The 25619-nt window shown below is 38.5% G+C and overlaps 1 protein-coding gene across 1 annotated transcript in view; it reads left to right on the top strand.

The window, feature by feature from the left end:
* The window catches only part of COL4A1 (collagen type IV alpha 1 chain), a 128557-nt gene that overhangs the window by 67400 nt on the left and 35538 nt on the right, over positions 1 to 25619 (top strand). The window contains exons 3-24 of the mRNA XM_054815022.1: positions 6876 to 6965; positions 7056 to 7100; positions 8685 to 8729; positions 8835 to 8897; positions 8999 to 9052; positions 9198 to 9224; positions 10546 to 10629; positions 10742 to 10804; positions 11844 to 11879; positions 12411 to 12452; positions 14017 to 14106; positions 14728 to 14763; positions 14911 to 14970; positions 17160 to 17204; positions 17428 to 17481; positions 17850 to 17891; positions 18776 to 18869; positions 19519 to 19554; positions 21141 to 21305; positions 22660 to 22755; positions 23703 to 23786; positions 24530 to 24600. Coding sequence (XP_054670997.1) covers positions 6876 to 6965; positions 7056 to 7100; positions 8685 to 8729; positions 8835 to 8897; positions 8999 to 9052; positions 9198 to 9224; positions 10546 to 10629; positions 10742 to 10804; positions 11844 to 11879; positions 12411 to 12452; positions 14017 to 14106; positions 14728 to 14763; positions 14911 to 14970; positions 17160 to 17204; positions 17428 to 17481; positions 17850 to 17891; positions 18776 to 18869; positions 19519 to 19554; positions 21141 to 21305; positions 22660 to 22755; positions 23703 to 23786; positions 24530 to 24600 — 1422 coding nt within the window. The remainder of the gene's footprint in view (positions 1 to 6875; positions 6966 to 7055; positions 7101 to 8684; positions 8730 to 8834; positions 8898 to 8998; positions 9053 to 9197; positions 9225 to 10545; positions 10630 to 10741; positions 10805 to 11843; positions 11880 to 12410; positions 12453 to 14016; positions 14107 to 14727; positions 14764 to 14910; positions 14971 to 17159; positions 17205 to 17427; positions 17482 to 17849; positions 17892 to 18775; positions 18870 to 19518; positions 19555 to 21140; positions 21306 to 22659; positions 22756 to 23702; positions 23787 to 24529; positions 24601 to 25619) is intronic.

Genomic DNA, 25619 nt, shown 5'->3' on the forward strand with positions numbered 1-25619 from the left:
GATTTTGCACCCTCAGTGGCCACTTCCCACCTCGAAGTGCAGCCTGAGAGCTGGTTTAACTGCGGGGCCGAGGGAGTCCCACAGGTCAAAGTCACCGGGGAGGGAGCAAAGGGAGAAGGAAATGGCAGAACTAGCACTGTGGCAGAGGGCACGACTAGAGAGTGCTGTTCCCCAGCAGCTGTGGGGTAGCTCTTTGTCAATGTATGTATCTGCCTATAGTGTAGGGTGGTCCTGGTGATGCTTGAAGTGCAGGGGACTCATCCAGTCCACAGGCAGCCTGACTGTGGAGCTGTGCAGGTGATGTAAAACTGTCATGGCTGCTGCTTCTGTTAGTCATGCTAAAAAATGCTGGACTCATGTTTCCACATCAGTGAGCTTTCTCAGATGCTTCCTGGCAGTGCAAGGATCCAGATTTTGCTGACTCTCCCCCCTTCCTCCCCTCCCGGCCCCCTCTTCCATTCTGCATACTGTCAGGGGCTCGGCCCCAAAACTTCTGGGTGAGCCAGGATCTTTACAGAGCTCCTACACAGATTCTTTGCTTGTCTTCACAGTTATGTTTGTGTAATTAATTACTCCTTACTCGTATGGCTCCAGAAACTATAGCGCAGATAGAATTGAGCGCTGAAGAACGTGCAGTGGGAATTTTGTAATGTTAAGGATCCTTAGTGCATTTGAGGACACTTGCCCTGTGAGTATATAGCAGTAATTCTGTTTGACTGATATCCACTTCACACTTTCGATAAAATACTGAAAATGGTAAGTGCAGCTGAGGACAAACAGATGATATTTATTGTACATGTTTATTTTAATCCTGAAAGATATTCAGGGTCAGTGCTCCCTCTGGTGGATAAAAATACTCTTTCAATAAAGAATTTGTTATTCTTCACCTGCATTTCTTCACTAATGTAACACTGAGCCAATTACAATTCCGTAACACGTGTTTAAAAGAGTGTGTGACTTGGGAGTGCTACTCAGATCGCACAGTAGTGTTTCCCACTGTGCAGCGTAATTCCTGGTCTAACACCTCGAAGCCAGTTCGTTTGAGCGCTCTCAGTTAGATCAGCCAAAGGAACAAATACAGACCCTGCATTCACCTCTTGCGTGGCTTGGGATAGTCTGGGTAGAAGCTATCTAGGGCGTTGCAAGGCTGTTGTGCATCGCTGTAGATTTTACAAGCTCACGCTGGAACATCAAGGTGTGATGAATGTTTTGGGTGATGGGTTTTCTTGTTAAAAGTTGCACGTAGGCCTCAAACTAATCTCTTTCAAAAGCAATGTTTGAGCCTGTTTCTAAAATCAGACTGAGGATAAGAGAACAACAGAGAAGAATTCTGAGTTGTCAGGCCCTATTTCTCTCCTTTTGGAAACTGCATCCTCAATTTTCGTCTTGAAGCAGTTGGATTTCTTTGCCACACATGCGCTTGGTGGTGTTTTAATTCAATGAACATTAGCTTTTGGGAAGAGGGGAGCATGTGCGTTTGTGAGAGAGAAAGTCTGAGCTTATGATGACGTTGGAGTCAGCAGCAATGCTGGTCTGAAGATGGCTTTTCCAGCAAGATCAAGTGTTTGTCGAGTCCCAGCTCAGTTCCTCTTGCAGCGAAGGCACAGCTGAGGAGCTCTGGTGGATGAAGTCCAGCAAACCCCACCGCTCTGGTGTGAGAAGCTGCTCTCGCTGCCTTTCTGCCCTGTCCCCCACATTGCTATGTCCTCCTCGCATCGGTTTTGGCAGCTGCCTGGCCACCTGATGAGCTCCTCAGCTCCCTGAGGGCAGAGCAAGCTCACTCACTAAGGAAAAGTGAGGAAATTCAGTGAGCTGAAATGGTGTGGTGGAGGCTGAGGGAATCGTACCAATGGTGTAAAGAAGGATGAGGTGCCACCATCCCTTTAAAAGGAGGAGGAGGTGAAGAGCCACCTTTGCTGAGTTGATCAGTGCAGCTGCCTTTTGACATCTGTCCTTAAGACTGAGGTTTATGCCTTTTTGGCTGAAGGGCAGGCACGTGTCTGTCCTGCTGTCTCAGCTGCAGGGCAATCTCTGGCAGAGGCAAATGAAGCATCTTTCAAATGGCTTTGGGAAGATCTGCACATTGTTATTCACCACGTGCCTGAGTCTCTGGAGAGCCTGAGAACATTATATTCATATGGGCCCAGACACCCTCATGAGCCCACACTTCTGGAAACAGTTGATTTATTTCTGTGTCACCAGTCTCTCAAGTCTAAAATCTCCCAGTCCAGCAGTCCCTAGACAAAATAATAGGGGAAATAATTTATAATGGGGTGGTGATTATTTCCTCCCCCTCAGCATTTAATTTATTACATCTGAATCTTCTGAAACTATTTACTTCATGTGAGACTCTTGCTTAGCAATCTGCAGTTGTTCCATGTGTCAAACAGCATTTCATGGCTAATTTGGAAGGGTAAGTGCCAGAAAAAATATCAGTCCATGTAGTTACACTCTTAACAGGTTCATCTCTGTTTAGAAGTCCATTCAATTGCATATAATTTGAACTATATCTAATGCAAAGGCATTTGGATGCATTTCACAAAAGCTAGGCTAACTTAGGCATCTTGCTTACTAAATGAGTGCAACGGTGACTGAGCACTTACTGTCTTTTTACATAGCTCCTCTGCATTTTCAGCAGCTGAGTGGCAGAATATTCATTTTTGTGAGCTGAGTAATGAATTCTCCTTTGTGCTTTCTGACGGTTTGCATTGAATCAGCAGAGGTACAGATGACTTGGTTACATCTGTTTTAATTTTTGAGTCTTATGAATTGATTTGTAAGAAGCAGAAGGTCTTTCAATATTACTTGCCAAGATTTTGCAGCTGTGAATATTGGAACTTGAACAATACATAGCCCTTGCAGTCAGAGTCTCATGCTCTTCACGCATCGCAGCTAGAAATCTCAGTGCTGAGTGAAAAATAAGTGGGGTAGCAGCGGTGATCTGGTGCTTGCCAATTTATGTAGTGCGGATGCTTAACGAGTTGCAGCAGAAATGTAGTGCAAACACTAGCTGTTGGGCTGTTTGGCTGGAACACTGAGTGAAGAAAGGAATTGGGCAGGCAAGCAGGGAAAGGATGCTGCTCAAGTATTTCCTTGCAATGCAAAGCATCTTCAGGACATGTTTATGTCTGTACTGCTCAGCATAATAAGCGATAGCTTCATCTGAGCATGGAGTTCCAAATAAGCCACTTTGGATAGGAAAGCAGCAGTATAAATGTTGCTACCCCAGTGATCTCTGCAGGCTAATTTACCCAGTTGCATTAGGACATGTGGAGCTCTGCATTCACATGACTTTACAGCTTCTAGATGGTAGTTTCTGTACTCTCTTATTCAGTGTAGATACTTTGATACTGATAGAATTTTACTGTGATTTAGTGTAGTTTCACTGATGCCAAAAAAACTGTCTCATGGAGGAAGTTGGTAGCAACTGGAGCAGGAGAGTTGAAGTAAGACCTTTGTTCATTAGCGCTCCTTCTTTCCTCACAAGTTTTGGCACACTAGTTTTCTAAGGCTGTTATGCAAAGAGACAATCTGATACCTGGAAAAAGAAAGTGACGGGAACCCAGGAGACATCTGTAGGTCTGTTACTGGGTCTTGGTGGAAGTTTGAATTTCCGTGGATGGCATGGAAGATTAAGGTCCCATTAACTGTGTAGCCTAAGACTGTACAAGTTTGGGCTTCTTGCCCACTACTTACTTTGGACTACTTACCCCAAACTTACTTTGCAGTAAAATCAAATCGAAAGGCAGAGCAGAGAGGTGTAAGTCCATGCTCCTCTATTAGAGTAAGTGGCCAAGGTGGCAGGTTGCATGCAGAGAGGGATCCGGCAGCTCTCAGACATAGTCACCTTTATGCTTCCTTACTTCCCTCTGGCAAATCATAGGCAAAAAGATGAGCTTGGTTCCAGTATGAGAAACCATGAGTCTGCAATATTTGGGATGGTACAGCCCTCCACATGCTCAGGACTTATGCTCTCCAGGCCTTGGGACATCCAGTAGCTTGATTGGATGTCCAGAAGTCCTGGACAAATAGCCAATTATTTTTCTTGTTGGCCTAACAGTTCAAGTCAGTAAAATAAAATGTTTCTAGGGAAACCTGGATGTATCTTAGCTCAAAGTAACTTGATATGGTTTCAACTCCTGCAGCTATGTTTTACCTCTCAGACAGGGCAGCTTGAGAGGTTGAAGACAGCCTTGAGAGAATTGACTATATTTGCCTTGGAAGCCCAAGTTTTTATTTATTTCAAGCCTTGAGTTAACCTCCTTGGCAAGATGAAGTGGTCATTACCTTAGTGAGTGATTTACAGGCACGTTAAGGCCCTTTTACAGTGCCAGAACAGTCTTAAGGGAGCCTTAGACTAAATGAAAATCCGACCTGTAAACCCCGGTTTTGTCTTTCCTTAAGAATGGAGGAAAGGCTGTTTCCCTGTGTTGCAGGGTGCAGTGGTTCAAAGTGTGTTGAAATCCTCAGATGGGCAGAACTCCTGAGTGCAGAAAATATCAGTTGTGTTACACGACTCGTATTTCTCCATGAGTGTCAAAATAATTTTTTTTTTTCTCATTTGCACATGTTGTGCTTTCCTTCAGCAATGGAAAATGCTGTTCTGTGTCCTTGAGTGTCTTCTCCCTCCATAGTCCATCTCCCAGCCCGTCATGAGAGCAAGAGCCCAAGATTCACTGTGAAATCCTGGTCTGAAGTGACACATCTGATTTTGTAGAGATGCACTGTTACTGCAATGCCAATTAGCCAGGCAAAGTATGGGTTTAAGAACCTCAGTAATCTGTTTAACATTTCAGATAGCCCTCAGATTTTTAATTACTTTAACATTTATTCAGAGGCCTGGATCCTGATACATTCTTCCTTAAAATATTTTGCAAAGCAATTTTAGTTATTTTAGAATTTGGACTTTGTACCTCTTACAGCTGACCTAGAAATACCTTTCTCCAGCTGTTCTGCTGTTTGCTTTGTTTTGCTGTGTTTAGTGGTCCCACACACTGCCTGGGGTTTAGGTTAGTAGCAAACTTTATTCTTAAACCATGACAGAGAATACTGGGGAGTAAATAGAGGAGATATTGTGCTGGTTTGGCACTTTAAGGAAAAACAGATTGTTTATCTCAGAAAGAAGCTTTTTATTGAAAAATTTATTTTTGTGGGAGGAAGGAGAGGAGGGGCAGCAGGAGAATTTTTTCTGGCAGGAAATTTTAATAAACGAGTGTTATTTTGATTTCACTGTCTCAGGTTCTTATCATCTCAGTTATAGTTTTCTCCCCTCCTTCCTCTTTGGCCCTGCTCTTCTTACCTGTCAACCACTCTCTCCCCCTTTGTCTCTTAACAAAACCCCAGCCAAGGAGCTAAAAACCAACATCAACCCAGTAACTCCACAAATCTTCTAATTCCTCTCATCTTCTGAAACTCTAACTAGCACCACGTCCGTGGGTCATCCGTGGTTTCCTCTGCCTGCATGTCCTAAGCTTTACTTTGCAAGATGCCTGTTAGACCTACTTAAAGAGTGAGTTCTCCAAGACTCAGATGTTTGTCTTCTCCTGTGTGCTCAGTCCTCAGCTGACCCCTGTAAGTTACCAGCGTATTGCTGGGAATCTTTGTCCTGAGCAAACAGGAGAAAAGTTTCTTGCTATTCACCATCCTAAAATCCAAATACTACATTGTTTGTTAATTACAAATAGCAATCTCCTATCTCATCGTTTTGCTGAAAAGACTGAAATCTTGGTGTAGCTTCCTTTTGTATGTTTTGAACCTTGTAGATTTTATTTCTTTGTTGGTATCCTTTGAAAATTGGTCTGTGTTTTGAGTTTCTAAAACAGGTGCCATGTTTTTTACCTGTGGTCCAAACTTACATACCTTTCCTTTTTGCAGTTGCTCACTAATGTTTATTCATCCAATATTCCCACATTTTTTTGACAATATGAAGTGTTTCTCCCTGTTTCACATCACACCTTGAAAGGACAACTCTAGTTACTTCCTATGTGGAATTTTTTGCTTTTGATTTACTTGATTTGCTGTTTACGGCCTTTGGCATGCAGAATTTTTCTCCCTCTCCCCTTTGTGTAGATTTTGCAGCCTTTATTCAGACAGTGTTCCTCTTGGTTGCACTGGGAGTCCAACTATAGGGAACGTGTAATAGCTGCAATATTGATCTAGAGTGTGGATGGATTTTGCGCCTCTAGATTTCTCTGATTTAAATACATTTGGGGTTGTAGGGAAAGGGATAGCACAGAAAACTCAGATGTCCCATACAGCATTAAAGAAGAACCTAAAGGAAGACACGTACAATCTGTATGTTCAGGTTCTTGGGAAGATCCTGTATCTCGAAGCGCTCAGGCTCTGAACCACCCTGATACTCAAGTGACAAGCCTGGTCTTCAAAATCTGCTGTTGTGAATGATATACAAGAAGAGGAGTGATATTGGCCTTTCATACAGTAGTGACTGAACAGTGATATTTGCAGTTTTCAGGAACTTAAATGCTGATTTGGGGTGTTAGATTTTCTACCAGGGTTTAGTGGTTCCTATTCTGTATAGGAATGCAGATGAGTCTTATTAGAGGGCAAGTGGCCTTATAGGGGTATAAACATACTATGAACAGTGCTATCTAGGGAGACAGAAAAAAGGTTTCATTGACATTCAAAGAGTGTTTTTCTATTATGCCACACTCAGACTCTGCCAACCTATTACTGAACCAGAAATATTTCTTTGTTTAGAATAATCCTTCTTTCAAATGCCAACATGACATGTTTGCTGTCACATGTAGCTTCTTACCACCTGACAGGTTTCTTGAGCACAGAAACAGGGGATATGTGGGTTGCTTGAAGAAGCAACTTCAGCTGTTTAGTTGCTAATGAGTTTTCTTCTTCCACAGGGAGAAAGAGGCTTGCCTGGACTACAGGGTGTGATTGGGTTTCCTGGAATGCAAGGACCTGAAGGTCCTCCTGGGCCACCAGGGCTTAAGGTAAGAACTTAACCTTTCATATTTAAAACACTCAAATTTCCCTAAATTGTTGTCCCTGGTAAAGACAAATCTGTCTCTTTTCCTTTGTAGGGTGATACTGGAGAACCAGGACTGCCAGGAACAAAGGGAACGAGAGTGAGTTCTAACATGTTTTTGCAATTCTGATGTCTGTGGGTTTATATGTCTTTAACTCTCCATGGCTGCCTTCAAATGCCAGATGGGGTTAGTCTCTTCTTTGAGTTAATCAATGGCATCCCCTTGTGCTGCACAATAATTCCAAAATTCATGCTTTTGCCTTTGAAGTTCTTTCTACATTGGGCAGTCAATGGCTTTGTCCATTTGCATTTTCACCTGATACTTACCACTGCATCAACAGCACAGGTTTTAATATGCCTTTGATATCTTTCTGACATACCAAGAGGCTTTTTTCCAGCTTGAATGTGAACCAACCTTATTACCTCATGCAAAATTCTCCTTTATGTTTGCCATCTAACCTCCTTGAAGCACTCCAGCAGAGAAGTTGACACACCCATGAGCACATACATGTTAAAAATGTGCACAGGGTGTAGAGACAAATTAAAGTCGGGGACAAAGATCTCTTGACTTTGCTAGAAGAGGCTCTGAATGTGCCTGTAACCTCCCTGTTGTCATTTCTGTTTAATGTGGCACTTTATATAACACTTATGTTAGCACATTATATTAGCCAGGGACATGTCTTTTGAGGTTTTGTGAGGTGCCAATCTCATTCTGAGCATTTTCATGTTTCATGGTGTAATGATGAAGGAGGATCCGAATGACTTGACCAGTAACGATGCATACATTTTCAGCTATACCCTCTTGTCCACAGATTTTCAAAATGCCATCTCAGTTTTGTTCTCCGTTTGCCTGCAGTTGCTGCAGCACATAGAATTTACTGAACCAACTGCAGTTTCTGAGCTATTAGAGAGGGGATATTCTTCTAGATCAAGAAATCCTTATTTCAGTTTATGATGTTCATGATAACCTGGGGTATCCTAAGTGTTAGTGTGAATTGGCATCTCCTGGCAAGTATGTTTGTGTGCTACAGTGCAAGTGACTGTATTTTAGCAGTTATAAAGTTTTGGAACATGCAAATATACTATCTGAGCACAGGATTCCCATGCATCTTTTCTGCTTCACAAGACATGTATTAGGAAATACTGCATGAATAAATAAGCTGGTAGGATGAAAATTATGTGCCAAGTCAAACCCCTGATTCATTATACTGATAAGCTGTTCAAGGAGAAAGAGTTATCTCAGCCCAGTAGGTTTTTTGCTAATAAGGATGAATTGATACACTGATGTGGAGTATGAAAGATAGAGAAGTATCTTTACAGTGCATTAACATCCTCTTCTGCTGTGAAGAGGTGCCTACAGTAAATTTCATTTTGGGAATAATGGTTGTGAGAAGGCAGAACCTCTGCATTCCTTTTTTCCTATGCCTAAGGCTCTGGTCTGGTTCCTGTTGAAGGAAATCCATATTACTGCTTAAAAAGTTAAAGAAATAGAAAGTTGCTTGCAGTTATTGATTACTAATGTGCCATGTTTGAGAGGTTTTGAAGATTCAAGCTATTTTGTCAAGGAAGTTTAAAAGAAGCTGTTGTTTTTTGACTGTCACTACTGGAGATGCGACTCGGGCTGCAGCTTGTTGTTGCTGTTTTGTGGGTTTGTCATTTCAGTTTATGTTTTTGGCAATTGCAGGGCCCCCCAGGAGCATCAGGCTTTCCAGGAAACCCAGGCCTTCCTGTACGTATGAAATATATTTTTAGAAAGAACATCAAAGTTTTAATTGTGCCGTCTCACCTGGATTATTGCTAATATTGCTAATTTCTTTACTTTCTTTTCATGTAGGGCATTCCTGGACAAGATGGCCCTCCTGGTCCACCTGGCATTCCAGGATGTAATGGCACAAAGGTGACATTTACACGCATTTATAACAACACCTCTGTGTTGAAATAAAAACATCCCTCAAGCATATGTTCCCTAAACAAAACCAATTTCTCTATTACCCTCAGGGTGAAAGAGGTCCAGTAGGTCCCCCAGGTTTACCAGGACTGACTGGGAGCATAGTAAGTAGATTCTTTCATGCTTGATTCACTTGTTTTAACTCTGATTTGTGAAATGTAAATAGAACTGTATGAAACTGTATAGAGTATAAGATGTAAAATATACAGTACTGAGGAAAAATAACATCAAATATGTCTTTTTCCTCAGGGACCCCCAGGACCTCCTGGAATGAAGGTACATTTTACTAAGTGTGTTCATATCCTGCTTCTAACAATAAAAATTAGGGTGAACTCTACGCCCTCTAAGACTAGCAGTCCTTACTTAAGGATTGAAAAATTGTTCTGGCGTGTTTCACTTTGTACTCTGTTCTGCAGTCCCACTAAATAGAGACAGTGGGGCGACCTCCAGTTAATAACAATTGAACTTGTGTTGTTCCATGCGGGTCTTAAAAGTGTAAGTACTACATGGATTACAACAGGAAAAAATTAATATATATCATTAATTATGTATTAAGTAGTATGGAGGCCACCCAATTGTGCATAAAGATTTAGACAGATTTTATGGTTCAAACATTTGTTTTGATATTGACATTTCATTTATCTGAATAGTTTCAAATACATAATGTTTATGGAAGACGGTGATATAGCCCACAACACATACTAATCAGTTTTCATAAATAAAAAACCCAAACTAACTAACTAGGTATCTGAGTGTGTTTTGTGAGCTGGAGAATGAAATATTGACTGTCAACAGAGAGCTTTTGCTCTTTAAAATGAACGGATCTGATTTGGAACTGTAAGCTAAATATAAGTCTAAAAGTAATCTCAGATTTATAATGACATGACTACCTGAAGTTCTAAAATGCCCTTTTCTCTTTCTCTCACATGGGAAGAACTGACTTAGTCTATAAAGACTGAAGTACTCAAATGTTTCTTCCCTAGGCATGTATGCATAGGTACACAACTTCTGAAATAAAATCACTTACAATATTGCAGCTTTGTACAAAAAAACCCCAGGAAAAATGGGATCTTTTGTTATCAAAAAAAGAGACATAAAGAAGTGGATAATGATCAGAATAGTTTTCTAAAGTAAGACAAAGTGGATTCCTTTTTTGAAGAAAAAGGATGCCATAAATGGCTTTTATGTCAAAATTAGGTATAAGACTGAAGATCTCAGCCTGGAAAAGAGATCATGAGGTTACCACTTCTCTCAGCAGCCAGGTCAGATGCTCCAATTGTGTAGTGACACTGTAGTAGTGATAGATTTGGTGGGAAAATCTTTCTGATTATCCATTACAATATAGGAAATTAGGGTATGAAGAGAGATTTGGTACTGGAATCTCTTCAGGTGGCTTTAAAGGACATTTGGCAATTAACTTTTAATATCTCTTGATATGTTTCAGCTGAATTAAAAGTAGGGTGACTTTTTCTAAGTGAGCTTTCCAAATGATTCTGAGCTTTGTGTAGCTCCAACTTTTCTCTCATCTCAATATTGGTGTTTTTGAATGTATTTGAATGGATGTTCAAGTATTATTCTTTGTCTTTTCTTATTATAGGGAGATCCAGGTGAAGTGATTGGTCTTTTACCTCCTAGTGTGCTAAAAGGTGATAAAGGCTTTCCTGGCCAACCTGGACTACCTGTAAGTCTAAATGATGTTTGAATAGCAGTGAGCTTCAAATAAAATTATATCACTATCATGAAATTACCAAATGAATATCACTTTTTAATGATGCCATTTTAATTTTTCATAGGGTCCACCTGGAACTCCAGGGTTTCAGGGACCAATGGGGCCACAAGGGCCTCCAGGAGATCCAGTAAGTTTCCTCTCATGGTGATTTGCACTTTACTTATACAGCTTCACTATAGGAAAGTTGTACAAGGTGTGTATAGCCACTGTTGGGATTTGGGGAAGATAACCTGTGGTTCCAGGCTTCATGTTTATCCTAATGGACTCTACCATGGCAGGAATGACTAGGTAACATAGGTTTTTCAATAGCAGCTGCCCCTACAGTCATCTTCTCTTTTTTACAGGCTTGGAGGCTATTTTTGTGTATGAAGGGTTGTAATAGTTATTCCTCCTTTCCTCTCTTCCCCCACTTAATTTATAGAAAATAAACCACAAACCTAGCAGCCAGATCTGAATCAAAATGTTTGCTGAGGTTGTTCTTATGGGCAGCCACCGTAAGTAGTACTGTGGAAAGCAGGATATTAACTGTCTGTTATTATGGTAATTGCCAAATGCTGAAGGCATTTCAGCTATTTGACGTTTTGACAGGTCTAACAGATACCTAATATCTTCTCTTCCTGTACTGGATGCAGGTAACACTAGTAGGAATCAGTTATTTCCATCTGGTAAAAGTCCACCCAGTGTTTCTGGCTATTAAATTGAGCTGTGTGAGATTTCTTACCCTTCTGAAGAAAACTGAAAGTGATGTAAAGGAAAATAGTACTACAGTTTAGTCAGCATTTGCATCTGTTAATGTGAAAAAGAACAATTTTAATGAAAGAAAGGTGACGACTAATATTTAGCATGCAAAACTGCAAAAAAAAAAAAGTCAGCAATAAAGTTATTTTACGGTGCAGTACCATAGACTTTTTTTGATTGTCTCTTTTATAGATGCTGATTAGGTCCAACACTTGTAAATGCAAAACAAGGTCTGATGAGATATCTAAGACAGATTCTGTTTGGTTTTATTTTTTTATTCTAAGTTGTGAGTTATGGACAGAAGCAGAAAAAGACTTTACATCTTGATTTCATGGAGCGATTTGCATTTTTGCTATCTTTATAGAGTAAGGCATTATTCCAACTAGTGTACTGTATACATATATATACTAAAATGTATTGTCTTGTAGGGTCCCCCAGGGCCACCAGGACTCCCAGGTGAGAAGGTAAGACTTTTTATTATAAAGATTAAGTTTATTTGTTTATTTATTTGGCACACCAGTTCCCCAAAAAACTGGAAACGAATGGTCCTAAATGAGTGGGGTTTTTACACTTTTTTATGTCTTAATGGGCATCATAAAGAGAAATTTTTAAATGCATTTTTTAGGTTTTTATCAAATTTGTTTGGATCTGTTGTCTCAGTTGATCAAATCAGTAATTAGAACATTCTGTGATTATCTGAAATCTAAAAATGTCAAAATTTTCAGTAAAATGTTGAAAAAAGAGCATATTGACAGTAAAATCCCATAAATTTCATTATATTTTTTTTTTCTCACAAATTGCTGACTTAAGAAAACAGCAGAGAGGGTTAGGACATAATTATTTATTTGTTTCACTCATGCATTTAAAAGACATATCCTGTCTCTTACATCGTCTCTTAAGTTTTGCCGTGTACAAAATACCTTCATATTTATGTAGGTATGCACATATTCACTGCTGATAAAAATTGACTAAGTATGTGTAATTTTTATTTTCAGGGCTACATGGGCTTGGGCTTTCAGGGTCCTAAAGGTGAAAAGGTAAGTCTCTTTTGAAAACTTCTAGAGAACAACTGTCAGAAATATTCTTGATGCTTTGTTTTAAACAAACTGTTGGAATCAATCTAAGGGGGAAATCAGCATTGTAATTTTTGGAAGACTTGAGTGAATTTGTAACTTACACCTAAATGAACAAAAGTCATGAACATTAATTTAGGTCATTATCCTGTTTTCCAGCTATGACTAGTACAACTACTTTAGTTTGCAGTAGGCAGATCTGGAAACATTTGCTCTGTATATTAGGACTCATCATGAGATTTATTTGAAATCAGTTTATTTCTGAGGGATGAGATTTAATGTGCTGTCCAGAATTACCAGAATTAATTGTGGTAGAATTCTTGAGGGCCTGTCTGCCTTAGTTTGGATTGGTAGTGTATACTTTTGAAGTAGATCTTTCATTTGTGCCCTTTTACTGCATTTTGACTTAACAAGGAGCAGTTTTAAGAGCACACAGACTAGTTTATTTTTGAATGAAACTAAACCAAAAGATGTGTTCCAGGATCCCATTTATTCTCTTAACCAACATCAAATGGGAGTTAACACATGTTAGGTTCAATGTGTTACCTCTCCCACTGAGAGGTCTAGGCTGAAGTGCCTTATGTTGTGTTTTCAGGAGCCAAGAAATGCATGTAGTCATGGGTTATTTGGTAAATTGGTAGCATGTCTGAGCCCTTCTCCAGAAGGGTCTCATGAGTGTCATTGACAGAGGCCTTCTGGAGTATAAGTAAATTATGTTACCTGGGTGGTGTTTTTTTATCCACCATCTTATTTCTGTATTTTGAGCCACACTATTCTGAATGGTTAGAATTTTTTGCTATGTGACACATTGTTGAGATTAACTTGTTAATCATAAAATTTCTTGAAAAATGTTGGCCATAGAACTATGTGGAGATTTCCTGGACTCGTCATGTTTGTCTTTAGCAAAAAATAAATGGTATTGCTATGCATTACTGCTTGACAGAAGTGTATCAAACCTTTTCAGAGGTGTTTTACTGTAAAAGATAGTGCTTTTGCATTACATAAGGAGATGAGGTTCTGACCCTGCTATGGACACATACATACTAAGAAACGTATGATCCACAGTCACCATCTTGAAGTTGACCTTTACGGACAGTTGTAAAGCTGATGGAACACTATAACCTTTGACTAACATTTTCTTTCAGGCATCAACTTTCTGCACCTGACCTCTTTCTTCCTAATCTGCTTCTTCCTAAAAGAGGCACTAAAAAGCTTTTGTACTATTATAATAATAAAGTTGATAGGTTCCTGATATTCGGTGTTAATCAATCTTCACCCTAAAAGTAGATTCAGAGATCTTTCTTCAGGGCAATTTCTGTCTGTCACCCATTATACAGTTGTGTCTCCTATAACTGCATATGTAGCCCTTTCTCTGACTGATTTTGCTGAAATAAGAATTTAAGAAAAACCCATTTATCTATATTTTTAAAAGGGGTCATCATTCTCTTTAATGTTATTGGTCTTAATAATGTTTGTTCTCGGTGTCAGTACTTTTTTCAATGGACTCTCCTGGACTTGGTGTTGACAGGGAGAACAAGGGGTAAGGGGCCCCCCAGGTCCCCCGGGACCATCACCACATATGAAGGAAAAAGGGAGTGAAGTCATAAGAGGAGAAAAGGTGAGACCTTAAGTGCCTAATCTTGTTGTACTGTTCATTAAAATATAATCAACAGGAAATAGCAAACAAACGTAGAACAGGAAAAAAAATATTAAGTCACCTACAACCAATTTTTCAAAAAATTCTCCCGGTTTTACTTCATGAATGAATTTTGATTGTCTTTCTAGACAATCTAGGCTCTGAAAAATATATGATAAAATGATAAATGCATAAATAATTGCATAAATAAGTAATGCATACAACAGAGGACTTTCTGAGGAAGGAGGATTGATAAGCGTAGTCCTGCAAACACCAAATATTCTAACAATTTGAATTAAGTAGCTTGTACTGGACTTTTCATGTAAAGAATCACATTCGTGGAATTCAAGTGCTAATGAATTTTTCAATTATTGAATTAGGCAGTCTAAGTAATGTATACTAGTATAATAAACTAGCTTAAAGGATTCACATTTTGTGTTTGTCTAACTTCTTGCACGTCATGCTATTAGGCATAGTTCTTGAAGTGGAGAACAGGGTTAAATGTGCTTTTTCTGACATGAAGAATTAAATTATTTACAACCTAAATGAATAATGGTTAAGATTTTGCTTGCTAATCTACATTTTTTTTTATAATTTCATTAGGGTGATCCAGGTGAAAAGGGTGAACAGGGAGCCCCAGTGAGTATTATGTAGAAATTTTTTTAATTACTCTAACATTGTGAAGAATAAGATAATGGACCTGAATATCTTTATAGCTATTTGATAAAAGCAACTTTACTTGAGAATTTGACAGCGTTATTAATCTGATGTGTATTTATTTTCCAGGGATTGCCAGGTTCAGGTTTCAAAGGAGAAAAGGGTGAACCTGGGAAGCCTGGTCCACGTGTAAGTATGCTCAGCTTTATCAATACCATAATTACAGTTGTTGCATTGTTTCCATAAGCTAATTAAACTTAGTAACCTTAGTGAAACAGCAAATTTGGTATATTTCAAACAGGCAAGTTTTGCTGTAGGACAGGTGTACAAGTCAAGATAGTAATAACGTACAGTACTATTAGTATGTAACATGCTTTCAGATAACTAAAGACACGTAACAGTAGCTTGCAGTGCTGAAGGCAAAGGCAATACACCATTGATCCCAACTGAAGCAAGATTAAGTCATTCTAGAACAGAAGGAAAAGCAAAGCAAAACAAATCACTCTGTAGGAATGACTTTAGCTAAATGGAACGTGTTGAATTTATTTCTAATACTCTTACGTGCAATCTCCAAAATAAGCCTGCTTAGCCTAAAGGTACCATTTCTTAAAAGAAGAGGAATGGAGGGAAAAATTTAGATGACTGAGACACATTTGCTCGATGGTTTCCAGCTTGACTGTAGATGGTTGAGGCCACAAGGTCAGTTACATTTGCCTAGTCTGACCTATATCATAGTGTCATCCATACAACTCCTGCATGAGTCCTGCTATATCTTTCATAGCTCAGCTGGTAGCAAACCCATACATTTTCTATGTGAAAACCTATCTAAAATATTGCTTCTCAAATTGTGGGTCTTCATAAACTGTTAGAAAAAGATGCAGCACATCTATAGCCATTGAATTGTACTTCAATCTGAAAAAGAGAAAATCTCCATCTCCAATATACTTCAAGGTCAAATGTTCCGTCATCCTTTCAGTAAAGATACGTGATGGGATTATCCTTGCTATCATGTATGTATTCTTACTCTTACAGTAAATGAGTGCTTGAAACTGGAAGGATGGAGAAATGTTAACCTAGAACTTGTTGAGGAAATCAGAGCATCTTTGAATTGTTCAAAAATACATCTTCCAGTTTCCGCAGAGTTTCCTGAACAAAGTTTCTAAGATATTTTATATATAATTGTTGCTGTTCAAGGAGATCATAGCTACTTCTGAAATTAAGATAAAGCTTGAAAGATGAACAGATGTTAAGATCTGATATTCTAGTTTCAGGAATGAAACCATATGGTTAATTCCAATCACAGTGTGCATTTGAAGACTCTCCTGACTTCATAGATCATATTTTTAATTGATCATTAAAATTACTCGTAAGCCTTCTTTATAAGATACTGTAGCTGCACACTTAAGTGGTGGTGGCCTGTTCACGTTAGTTGTATCATTTTTATCTTTAATAATTGCATTGTTTTAGATGGAGGTTTTTTGACATAAAACTGATTGGATTATTTTTTAGACTGAATTGCATGCACTGCTACTTTGTGTATTAAGCATATACATTTTCTTGGTTTGGTGGGACATATTAATATTGCTTATGATATGCATGCAATCTAAGCACTGTAACACCAAGTAAAAGCCAGCCTCCAGTGGATTAGGCTACAAGCCTAGGTGCCAGTCCCTCATAGTCCATAGGAAGAGGAAGGGAATGCTGAAATGTAGGTTAGTCCATCTAGGTCATTTATCAGGTACCTGTTGATTACCTCAAGGGAGTCTAATCCCCTCTGTAGGCTAACACAGTGGTCTGATAGGGAATCATTTTGCTCTGGGGGAAGGAGTCTTGGATTCTAGGTTATCATCTGCCTTATGATTTGAAATTATAGCTTTCAATTTAGAGGAAGGGTTTTTTTACCACTAGATTACCGCATGATCTGATACAGGGCCATTTGCCAAGCCTTCTGCTGAAACTGAGCCACCAAATGTCTATGCATAAAGGTTTTGTGAGGCTGGAGAGTATATATATAGAAAGGGATTGCTATGAAAGGAAAAGTTTCTGGATCTGTTTCCAGTTTCCTGTGCTGTTGATATATCTGTTGATATATTTTGTCTTGAAGCCTCCTTAACTGGGAAATCCGTGTGTTATTGCTGGATCTGGGAACAGATTTGCAGGATTTTATTTAATTCTGCAGCTTGTAGGGTGTTGATTAGCATAAGCAGTAGGTAGTCACAATTTGCCTGCTTTGTATCTTCTGCGCTGTTAGCTGTGTTAGCACACCGGTTAATGCATTATAGTAGTGATTGTTTTGTTGTGGTGTTTCACCCACTGTATTTAGAAATTGCATATATGTGGCCATCTGTTTAAGCAGAGTGGAACTTGGTGTTTTTCAGGGAAAGCCTGGAAAAGATGGTGAACCAGGACCAAAAGGAGAACCCGTATGTATTTTACTGAATTTCCTGTACTGTTTTCTTACATTCAAAGCACAGAACTGTCTGTGTATTATAAATGGTTGACATTTTCTAGCCACCTGAATTGTTTACTTAAAGTTGTTGCTTTTGGTGAATTAGTGTCTGGTTAGAAAATGTAAAACTTTGATGCTGCCAGAGCTAAGATGCAACTATATTTGTCTTTTCTGGTTTTGCTGTCTTCTACACGCAGGGTTTGCCTGGTGGGTTTGGGATTCCAGGACAACCCGGGGAGCCTGGTGTGAAGGTGCGTAGTAGCGGCTTTTGCTTCCCATCACACAAAATGAGGAGTTGAGCTCATATGGCATGTTCATAGATGCACATTAAAACATAAATGTATGTAAAGCAATACTAAATGAATGTTACTAAGTTGTAAAGTCATCACTCAGAGACTAGGAAAAGTCAAAATTAAGTTATCTTAGGTATCCCTGGTTGAAGTCTCTTATATGAATTGATTAATGCAGGCTTTATTTTCACAAGCTCTTTGCCCAGCCAGCATATGTAGAAATGTACTTTCTAAAAATCCCAGTTTCTCTTAACATAATGTAAAGCAGTACATTTTGTGGGGAAGAAAATCTGAGCTGGATTTAAAATGTAAATTATTTTTTGATTTAGGGTCAGAAAGGTGAACAAGGTTTTCCAGGACCTCCAGGAAGAGTAAGTAGAGTAAATTCTTGTTTTGTTTTAAACTTAAATGACAATATAAATTTAGTGAAAGTCAAAGTGCTCAAAGAATGAAGAAAAAAAGAGAGACTGCATGTTCTGATCTCATTCTAATCAGTCACGTCCTCATTTTTTCTTAATGTAACCAAAAGTTGGATGCAGCTCTTTTAAGTGTGTTTGAAATTTGGGAAAGGAGCTCTCAAACAATGATTTTCAAATGTTTTGGACTATGGAAATGATAGGCCTTGGTAATCAATACAAAGTATCCAAAAGAGAGTTCAGAAGAATAAGTCTGTCAGCTTTGCAGTCTGTATTTTTTATAAACACTTCAAATAAAAAGTGGGATTAGTCAGCAACAAATACATCGTTGATGGTGCTGCTTCCCCAACACAAGGACAAACTCCCAGCATCTGCTAATTTGATTTGAAAAATGGTGTGCACTTTCTGAATATTTTATTGCAAATGTTAGTATCCTATATGTCAAGCTCAGATCACTGTCAGCAGAAATGCCAGAACAGAATATTTTAAAATTAAAGGTAATACAAACCTAATGGGTCAGTGCTTAGACCATGCTGAGGTTTCTTGACATCATTCTTGTTCAGAAAGCTGTTATAAAGCTCTCCATTTAATCCTACTACTGACGTGAAGGAATTTTGGTATAATAGGAAATATGTATTTTTTTCTGGTAATTCCTCAGCAGCTACAACCTTCTCACAGCAGTTGTTATGCATCGCTGAAATTGCAAGTATGATGAAAACTGCTGAAAATTGTTTTCACAAAGCAAAATGGCCTCTGTACCATCAGGTCAGGATGGAGGCGATACAAAAGAGGGCACAGTTGTATGTTTCTAGTGTCCTAGTCTTTGTCCTGTGATCCAGATTATAGATACTGGACCAGTAGATACCTTTGGTGAAAAAGGAGAGCCTGGAGTTTCAGGTTTGCCTGGACTGAAAGGCCAAAAAGGTGAAAAAGGTATGTATTTTGTCTTGTCTTTTTAATTGAGTTATGCTTTTAGTTTTCTTATGAAAGGAAATTAAAATCTGTGAGCTCAGGAGCTCTACATGACAGTGAAATGTTCCAGTTAGTTATTTAATTGCTTTCAGGTTAATAGATTTTGTTGTAGTTTGTAGGACGCTTCTTCTCATCATAAATAAGACTGCCTTTCAGTTATAGATTGGGAAAGGATAAACTGGGATCTGGTTTTTGGCAGTTAAATAATCCAGTGAGGTTAGTTAAGATGGAAATCAACACAAGCATGAAGAGGATAATAATGCAGAGAATCTTGAGACTCCTTTAAAAAAGTCAGTAGCTAAATTTTAATCTTAAAATTGACTTGCATAATTTACAAAATTCTTCAGTAAACAGGGAAAGTCAAGCATTCCCTTTCCCATTTTCCCCATTACAGACCTTACCCTATTGAAGAAGGATCAGTGTAGAAGATGGCACACAGCAGGGCCTTTTCCGTAAATGTATTGTTTGCAGATATCTATATATTATTTAACTTAACCTTTGATTCAAGGCATACTAGCTTGCAATGTGTACTTAAATAATATGTGCTAAAAGTTCACTGACGTTGGCATTGCTGACTTCATTCCCTAATTGAAAACCTCTCTTTCAAAAGGTTTCCCTGGTATACAAGGAATCCCAGGACCTCCAGGTATGAATTTATGGGCACTGATTTTGTTCACATTTTTCCTGTGTTCTTTTTGGGTGAAGAGTCCTTCGAGGTGTTCTCCTTAGCTGCTGCCAGTTACTGTCTGACTTACAGAACACCCAGACAGTGGCCTCTCTGGGGCTCTAATCATCCCCTTAGATCCTTCCTGTAGATTGCTTTTCTCGTGTCTCTGATGTGATCCAGCCTTGCTCTTTGTTTAGAGCCCTGATAACTCTGCTTAAATTGAAGTAGTAGTGCGCACGAGTCATCAGAAATAGCCCAGAGAGTGTGGCTCCATTGGGCAACAAGAGTTGTAAAATGTGAATATGTGCGTGGGTATGTGCGTGTGTACCTATGTATGTGTACTCATATGGAAATAATTTGTTTTGCTCTCACTTCGGCTCTATATGTATTTGCGTAAATATAATAAAACAAGGCTTGTAGGGAGAAATGATAACATTTATTAGATCAAAGTAATTCCTGAATGCTTCCTGCTTTTTTTTGACCATGTCATTTGATCTAGTACAAGTTATTTCTTTTGCCTGCAAATGTTGCCTTTTTCAGTCTTAACATCTTCACATCCATGACAACGCTACTATGATTTAGATACGTACACGTGCTTGAACTAAACCACGATTTTTACTTTTTAAAAATTAAGCAAATCATCTGTGGAAACCTAATCCTAGCACATCCTGCAGAGATACCACTATTACCTCCTTTGCTCACATTTTCTTTCTTGACAGTAAGCTAAATATGACATTAATGTAAGCGAGGGTCAGATAGTTTCCAGCAAAATTTTCACAGTTTAGGGAGGAGATACTATCAACCACAGGCTGTAATAGTCCCTAAAGAATTCTTTGTGACAAGACAAGAATAATAGTAGCTCTTAGTCTGTCATTACCCTCCAGCAATTGAGATTTGTGTGACTTTCATATCTTCCTGCAATGTTGCAGAAGGCTCAAAATGGTTTAGTGATCAAGTCTAGTGATTAGTCGTGAACTGAAATAACTCATTCAAGTATGAAGACCTGTGTGACTGTACAACTAGCTAAAAGGAGATCTTAAGTAGTTTTTTCAAGCTGTTTAACTGCTGCTCTTTATTGGCTGTTGTTTGCTTATTATTCCTACAAACGGTTTTGGTTTTAGCATTCCTGAAGTCTGCTAGCTTTGTTGAATACTTATTTACTGAAGATCTTAGACACACTGTCCCTTTCTAGGTGTGTTTAGGATTTGGTTTATTATGAGATAAGGAAGAGTGTAATAGTTTCCAAGTGTAATAGCTAAATTAACTCCTGTGTCACCACTTTTTCCTATCCAGCAAAAGTTGATTAAACTAAATGTCAGAAAGGCAGTTAGTACAAAATAGGAGTGTTTGTCTAGGGACCTAACCAAAGTGAGTTGTTCTGCGCTGTAGTGTGTATGTAACCTGAATTTTGCATAAATAGCCAATAGTAAAAATACAGTCCCTTTTTATTTTCTACTAACATCTTTCTGTTTCTCTCTGAAACCTACTGGAAACTAATATGCTGATAATGTTATTGTCTTTCTGCTTGTAACTTTTTTTTCATGTATGTTTTACTCTGTCCAAAGGTCGACCACTTCCAGACAGGATCGGATCACCTGGTGTCCCTGGAGAGAGAGGCGAAAAAGGTGAAAAGGGTTCTCCGGGATTCTCTATGCCTGGACCCCCTGGAAGAGATGGTTTCCCAGGTTCCCCGGGGTTGCCTGGCCCACCAGGTCCTCCAGGCAAAACAGGTAGGTAAAGCACTTGGTTGCTTTTTACAGTGAAGACTCAATAATGCACATTGCATGCACATAAAAAAGGATAAGGAAACAAGATTATAAAAGCTATAATCAGAATGCAACTACATCATGGAAGAAATGTATCATCTGAGTTGTTAATGGACCATGTAAAAGCTGTTCCATGATGCAGGAAGCTGCTTGTTTTCTTACTGGGACAAGGATTCTTTGCTAAATATTTTTTAGATTTCCTCAAAAGTACATTGTGGACTATTACAATGTAACCAAATAATTGATGTTAATACATACTGGTTTCCTCTGTGTCCTAATCTGCCAATTTAGAGATATTTATAGATTTTCAATTAAAAAAATAACAGATACTAATATTTTTGGCATAAATGATAGCTGTTCAGTATCACAATTTACAAGTGTACAATACCAATCTATGTAACAGGTGTAGGAGCTACTGGCTGAGATACTAGTCTGCCAGAAGTTTTTACTGTAAAATGAAATTACCTTACAGGAGAATGGAGACAACACTTGATTTGTAGAGGTAAATGAAAAGCTAGTAATGATGTGACAAATACATAATAATATTAGTAGTAATGATAACAAAATCTTACAGACATATATAATCAGATTCTGATAAAGCAGTTTTAAAGAGAAAAATGTTTTGGTTTTGCTCTGCAGTGAAGCAATGAAAAAAGTACGTATGAAAGTGGTTCATGCTTAATAGCTCCTTACAACTGATGTTTTAACTCTTTTATTGAAGGAAAACCTGTGCCATATCATCGAACAGAACAAGCACAATTTATATTCTCATATCAAGCCTTCTAAATATTCTCATTTGTTACCTACTTCAGTTCCTAACATATGAAGTTTCTTCTTTTCAGGAAGCTTGAGCAGTGGGAAGAAGTTAAATAGATGTTAACAAGCTGCTCTTGACCTAGAAGGTTTACTAAAATGTTGAAAACAAATGTCAGGGTACAAAAAACTCTACTTAATGAACTTCTTCAGAACGCAAATATTCTGCATTCTCTTCAGGGTCAAACCAGCAATTTTTCACCCACAGCACCTTTCTTAGCCAAATCTTACAATAAAACTAGATTTTATGTCAAAGTTTTTTATAACCTTATTATGGCAGAGCCCTTCTTTTCTTTGTAATTCTTGGAGTTTCTTTTGCAGTATGTATGGAATCAGAGTACAGAATCCCAGCTAAATTTTCCAAAGTAAAACAAATATAAGAATAAAATGCTATCCTGACTTATCACTGTTCATAGATACATTCAGCTGGGACATTCATAAATGCAGCCCTATAATGGAAACTTGCACTTCTCAAACAATATTCTTTATTGCATTTCCATTGCAGATGGAATTGATCAATGCCAGCAGGGAGAACCTGGTGCACCAGGTAGTCCTGGACTTCCAGGAAGAGATGGATTTCCAGGAGAGATGGGAGAGAAAGGTAATATTATTTAAAGTGGTCGCTTGCTAATGCTCTGTACCCTGGAGCTTGGGTATGTAAAGAGGCTGAGCAAGTTAGGCTGGATCCAGAGAAAATGTAGTTAAATACTTCATGGACATGGAAGGTGTTTCTTGAGTCTCTGGTGAGTAAAAGAGGGATATTGTGTATTGAGTTGTGTGACACAAACTTCACTTATACTTCACTTACATTTCACTACATTTCACTAGCCTACACACTGCTGGAAAGTGATAAAGGATGGCACAGAGCTGAAAGAGGATCTGGGAAGAAAGAAAGGGTTGAGTATAGCCCCATTAAGTGTAAATTGAACTGTTCATGGCAATTTAAGATGTGAATTCTGGGATGAAGAATTAGAGAGGGGTAGATGAGTTGGGAATGGAAATAGTTTATGAATCATTGTCATGAGTATAACTGAAGCTAAAATAGGACTGTCAACCATGTCATTTAGCAGCATTGACTAAATGGACATATAAAAAAATGAGCTGCACTCATTTACAGGATAGTTGATCCTTCCTAATCTCATTCTGCTCATGGCTTTCCTAAAACTGCAAAACTGCAGTGACTATAGAGGTTGTCCTTCTTCTGTTTTAATCTTTTTATTTCTTCTATACCCAGTGTATATTTCTTTTCTTCTTTTTGATCCTCTTCACCCTGGTCCCTTTTAACTATCTGTTAAGTATTATCTCTAGGATAAGACTGCAGTTGATTTTCTTGCCATTCCTTTAAAAATGTTAAAGAATTTTGAATATCAGTTTGCTGATAAATTCTCTTTGAAGCATATAATTAGAAGTAGCACATTTATTTTTATTCTTTCAATGTGAAGTGTATTAAATTGATATTTGCCCCTGAATCCACCTGCTTGCAGTTGTCTTAAGTCTTTTCATTGTTATTCATTAGTTTTGTTGGGTTGTTTTTGTTTTTTTTTTCAGGTGACAAAGGTGAATCCTGTGCCTTATGTGATAAAGTAGGACCTCCTGGACTTCCAGGACCACAAGGGCCACCAGGTCCAGCAGGTAAAAACTCATCAACTACCTGAGAATAAACTACATAAGCTAAAATCTAAAACTGCAGCATATATGGTAAAATTAATTACCTTTTGTCCCACTATTCAAACTGTTTGTGAAACTACTAAAAGCAGGATAGAATATTCTTATTTTTTGGCCTGATTCCAAATTTCCAAAGCAATCAGTAAGAATTACCGAGGAAGCAGAAATAGGCCACAGTGGAGGGTCTTTGCAAACTGTGGCCCAAATATTTTCACAGAAGATTGTGAAAGTGAAAAATAATGTGGGAAGCATTTGCCCTATGTGCCCAGGCTTGGCAGCAGCCCATAGATACGTTCCCAATCCTAGCATTAAATTCTGTGGCCAAAAAAAGTAATTCTTTTTCTGCTAACATATAAGAGAAGTGCCACATGCAAACAGTGATATTATACATGATGTTTGTTCTAGTGGCTGTTAAGAAGAACGAATATAGTTTAGGTAGTTTCAAGACTGCAGTGGTCACATGATAGGTCTAAATAGTAAGGTGAATTTGTTGCTAAGTCAAATGAATCAACTTCGGAGTTTATGACTGTAGATACATAGAGCACATGAGCACATGAATCCAGACAACTTCACTGACTGTAGCAGCATTACATTGATATAACACGGGATGGAATGAGGCACTTTGAGAAGGATCACAAAGAATTCACATACAATGAGCTATTTGTAAAAGCATGTAATAAATAGAATTGTATTTTTGTCTCTCTCATAAGGTTTTCCAGGACAATCAGGTTTCAAGGGTGACAGAGGCTTACCTGGACTTGATGGCCTTCCAGGGGTACCTGTAAGTAATGCCCTGCCAAATGCTATGTGCCCTATGAGGCACATGATCAAAAAATATGTGGTCATCAGTGTGGTTGTGTAATAGTTCTGTTTAAAAACAGACCAGCACAATGATATGATAAAATTAAGGAACCGTGCCTAGCAAAATAAACTTGGAAGCAGTGTGGTTGAGCTATGAGAGGAAAAAAGAGCTGTCAGAAGTGGGTTATGTTTCTGTGTTTGCCCATCGTATGCACTCAGCAGGACATATGACCTTCTGGATGAGCAAGCTAAGCAGTAGAGTTGGGTAAAAAGTAGAATTTCACAGGAAACAGATGCAAGTCTGTCCTGACCTTCTCATGAATCATTCCAATAACTCTTTGCTGTTGTGTACGTATATATTGAGAGAGAGACAGTGCCATCTAGTGCAGTGTATGCAATCTAATACAAGTATGCATTATACTTTGGCAGTTTGTCTGAATTTTGGGAGATGTGTGCAGTACATTCTATAAAACATAATTAGTTAGCAGGAAAGCTAAGTAGCTTTGAAGAAATAGAGGAAGGCTGTGAAAGTGGATAGTATCCTGATAATATGCACATCTGTAAATTGTGTTGACGCAGCACAACATGACTCTCAGTGAGTAAGGCCGGATATCAGAAGGAGAACAGCCATAAGCATAGCACTTGTCTAAAAGGTAACAGAAATTAGTCCTAGATGAGTGCTGTACTAGCGCAACTACATTTGATCCTACCTGTATGAATTCCTTACTCAAGGAATCTATTTCTCTTTCTTGAGTATAAATGAAGCCTAGATGCCTGAATTCAGCCAATGAATGGTAGCTAGGATGGAGTCCATTCTCTGTTTCCACCACGATAAATAAGATCGTATTACTCGGCAACTGAATTTACTATAATATCAATGTGATCCATGAAAGAAACAGTGGAGAAAAACAAGAGACATTCTAATGTATTTAAGCTTTTTCGTGTCTGGCATTTGTTCTCAGCACATGTTTTGCCACACCTTTGTATTTTCCTTTTATT

Source organism: Grus americana, chromosome 1 (assembly GCF_028858705.1).
Source record: "Grus americana isolate bGruAme1 chromosome 1, bGruAme1.mat, whole genome shotgun sequence".
Taxonomy (NCBI): Eukaryota; Metazoa; Chordata; class Aves; order Gruiformes; family Gruidae; genus Grus; species Grus americana.